Genomic DNA, 4,025 nt, shown 5'->3' with positions numbered 1-4,025 from the left:
GCGCGGAAGGAAATTACATCTAGGATTCTGGACAACGTACCAATGCCATCTAATTGCCACCCACCCAGCGAGAAACCTCACTCTCTGACATATCTTGGGAGTGTTCGTCAGAAACAACATCATCATCACAGAGGCTGAAGGCTTATCTCCCCAAATCATGGTAGATCCCCCTGGGTTGTTTGATACTCCATTTTTCATCCGGACGAATACTGTGTACATGAGACAAGGAGTACCGCGTTTTTACGCGATGGGTGAGGAAGCTATACCGACTGGGAGAACTACAGCAAGCCAGGGAACACACGATCAAGAGCAGAGACAGGAGAGGCTAGAGAAGGCAGTGGAAGAGTTGGCGGAAGAAAATCGACTAGCTAGGGCAGAGTTGGCTTGCCTGACTAACATGATGGAAGAAATCTTGAAGGAGTTGGGAACGGGGAAGCTAGTGAGAGAAGCCGTACCGAGTGGCCACAGAGGCCGAACTAATGAACCACGAGTATCAGAGGAGGTAGTACCCGAGACGGAAGAAGCAGAGCAGAAAGAAGAAGCGGAACAAGAGGAATCTGAGGAAGAACCATCCGGAAACGAGGAAGAGGATTTGAAGGAACCACCTGCACCAGTCCCTGCACCGAGGAGGAGCAGGAGAAACCCGTGACCACCACCCCACCTGACAAGTTAGTTTTTCTTAAGTTTTAGTTTTTTGTTTTTCGTTTTTATGTGTGTTTTTTTAGGTAATATAATCTGTGCAGTATGTGAGCAAACCCCTTTTATAACACTTAGCCTATATAATAGTCTAAGTATGAGAAGTAAAGGGTTTGCTATTTTGACGCATGTGTTCGTATTTTCTTTGTTTTGTTTCCGTGTGCATGTAGCTCACACTTAGCCTATTATATAGTCTAAGTGTGAGAAGTTTTTAGTAGACGCATGTGTTTTGCTTGTTTGGTGTGTCTGTGTGTCAGCCATACTGGCCATCACATTTTTTCCACTTCACAGCTCTATCTGAGGGCATACACTTATGAAGTGGGAGGGGGGATGCAATGGCCAGTATGACATGTGTACATATATGTTTTCATTGTTTAGTGTTTGTGTTAGTTTCTTTCTAGGTCTAGTTTTTTTTAGTTCTGTTATACATGTCGATTGGGCTTAAAACTCAACTGTCTCGAGCTGACGGTGAGGGGAATTGAGGGAGATAAGACATGCTGGACAATGGAAAGCGACCCCCTTAGTATCTCCTAGTCAGTATAGATGATGCGAGTATGAGAGAAAAGCCCATCCTTAGAGCCCAAACACAAAAGCCCTCTTTAAATGCGAGATAAAAGCCTAAAGTGGAACCACTTTCCACTAATTCAGGAAATAAAAGAGTGGCTGCCACAAGTTGCCTAGGGTGAAGTGACCACGTGTATCAAACACTGAAGGCAGTAGGAAACCCCCCCCACAAAAAAAATAAAAAAATAAAAAAAAACACCCTGTAGAACCCCACTTTCTAGCCGTATATACCCAGATATAACCCCTAGCCACTGGGACTGTTGTGTGCAAGACATGAGGCGAGGAGGCCACTGGTCAGAAGGACATACAAGAAAGAAACCAACTGGAGCAAGGAATTGAGAGGCAAGGAGAAAATCGACCAGGAAATCATTCCAGGTCTTAAAAAAAACAAAAAGGAATAAAGGTGACGAAGCCACGAAAAGAAGAAAAACATTTGAAGAAAATGGTTGAAAATACTTGACCACAAAAAAATAAAAAAATGAGAAGGAACAAGGGTGGCAATGCCCCAAGACGCTACTGACCAGTTGGGAAACAACTTCAGAAAAGGTCCAGCCAAGCAGAAGTGACAGCCAAGAGCCTGAGTACACACAGTTCCCCCGCATCAAAATAAAGTAATGGTTTTTGTACCTTAGAGCCTTAGGAACAACCACCCAAACACTACAAGCCAACAGCCCCGTTACAAGCTTTAAAAACCTTCGGTAGCCGCACGTGAGATCTAAGTCCAAAGCATCTGTGGTTCAGCATTATGAGAGAATACGGTCCTAACATCCCGGTGAGGAATGAGTGACTGAGCGAATCTGGTGTTTGGCCGACAGTTTGGGTGATCTTGACGAGCGGGTATACTGACTGGGAAGGAAAAGGGGGAATGCAGAAGTTCAAGGCTGTCTAAGGCTGGATTGCACCTAATCCCAAGGGGAGGGATAATTAAAATATAGCCCGATTGATGCGTTAATGTGTTTAAGTGTTTTTTCTTTTGTTTTTTTATGTGTGTTTGTCTTTGTTTTAGTGTTTTTCTTTGCGTCATAGTTTAGGGTCTAGGTTAGGATAGAGTCGGTCAGGGGTGTAACCAGGCTAGAATTCGACTTACTTCTTTTGTTTGTTCTTCACGCTTGAGGACAAGCATGGGGTAAGTGTGAACAGTTTGACAAGTCGTATTCTAGGCCTTGGTTACTGGTCAGTATAATGTGCATAATTGGAATATATCTGCAAAAACAGTTGCTAAAGTGTGCAGGGAAAGTGTTCTAGCCAGTATGGGATTGTTCGGATAATTCAGGTGAAAAGGGCGTCAGTAGGGTGCAATACTGACCAGGATGCATGCCAAAAAAAGCTCGAGATGGAGAAGAAGAATAGGTGGGAAAATCAGCCGCAAGCAAGGGGCAAAAGAGTCATTTCATGAAGAGAGTCTACCCTAAAAATCAAGGGAGGCCTCCCTATAAAAGGAAGCCACTTGGAGAGAGAATCATCATCAACTAGTTCATCAACTCCTATGCTTAGTTAGAAATCTCTCTTCGGTAGATCAATCCTTCAGCATTTCCCTTCATATTCTCGTTCCTCGCCACAGCCATGGTCACCTGAAGCTCATCAGTTCGCCAAAGTTCCCCATCCTCTCGTTCCAGTCAGCGTGTTTAGTAGTGTTAACAGTTTCATCGCCCGGAGTGGTAAAACAATCTTTACTTGCTTTCTTAGTTAATTGCACTTTGTTTTCTTACGTTGGATCTGTTGCACGTTCAATATTTGCTTACTTTGAAGTCTTAGTTGCGATCCAAACGATTTTATGATACGAAGTTGTTTTTCTACATCGGTTCTTGTTTGATTTCGTTATTTTCTGCCTAGATAGCTTAGATCCAGTTGTTACGGTAATTTCCAGTTGTTGCGAGCATGTTTTCATTTCCGAATTGATAGATCTGAGTTTATGAGTTCAGTTTGCTGTTAGATTTTATATCTGAAATGGTTAAGTGTGAAAGCCTAGTTTACGTAGCTTCTGCCACCTTGCATGTCACCCAGTAAGTTTAGTTGCAGTTTCGGTGTTCGATCTTTTGATTTGAAGTTTTAATTGTAGATCTGTGTTCATGAAGTTGTTAATCTGTGTTTCTATTGTGATAAGTCTGGATTTGCTGATCTGAATTGATTCATGTTGAAGAAGAATACATCTCCATCCACTTTGGGACCACTTTTGCTTTTTAACCACTTTTACTTTTGTCATTTACTTTTCAGCTGTTACTCTTCAGATCTGTAGGCCTAGTCACCTAACTACCTCTTTTTCTCTGATATTCCGTTTAGCCTTTTATAGTAAACTCGTACTTTCCATATGTTTGTGAAACATCATGTTCCCCACTCTCACGTACACAGCTGCCTATCAAACATCTCTCCCACCTCTTAGTCAGTAGAGTACCATCTTAAATTACAGCCTAGATTAAGTCTCAACCCAAAGCGTGGTAGCTAACCAAACCTTCCAGAATATCACCACGATACCAAAACGCATCATCTCTGTCGGATTTGACCCTTACGTCCACTATACTAGTCAGTAAAAGTGGGTTGAGGAATTTTTGATACCAGGTTCAGGCTTAGCTGGGATTTCCATCCTGATCAGTAGGATACATCCTTTGCTCGAAACGACACATGACACAAACCTGCACTTTCACCTATTTGGGCCAAAATGTGGCATGCTAACAGCACACAAGAACATGACTTTGGCTATGAATCTCTTTGATCTGCATGATCTCTTTGGCTCTTCTTCATGGGGAAATAGGCAGTGCCTATCTGCA

General features: G+C 42.7%; 1 protein-coding gene across 1 annotated transcript; it reads left to right on the top strand.

The window, feature by feature from the left end:
- The first annotated feature begins 247 nt into the window (after positions 1-247).
- Positions 248-649, top strand: LOC121766840 (flagellar radial spoke protein 1-like). Its single transcript, XM_042163077.1, has one exon. It carries the CDS (start codon positions 248-250, stop codon positions 647-649), a length of 402 nt encoding a protein of 133 aa, XP_042019011.1.
- The last annotated feature ends 3,376 nt before the right edge of the window (positions 650-4,025 follow it).

The sequence above is a fragment of the Salvia splendens genome, chromosome 15 (assembly GCF_004379255.2).
Source record: "Salvia splendens isolate huo1 chromosome 15, SspV2, whole genome shotgun sequence".
Lineage (NCBI taxonomy): Eukaryota > Viridiplantae > Streptophyta > Magnoliopsida > Lamiales > Lamiaceae > Salvia > Salvia splendens.
The sequence above is the reverse complement of the archived record's forward strand: the minus strand, read 5'-3'. Positions and strand labels throughout refer to the sequence as shown.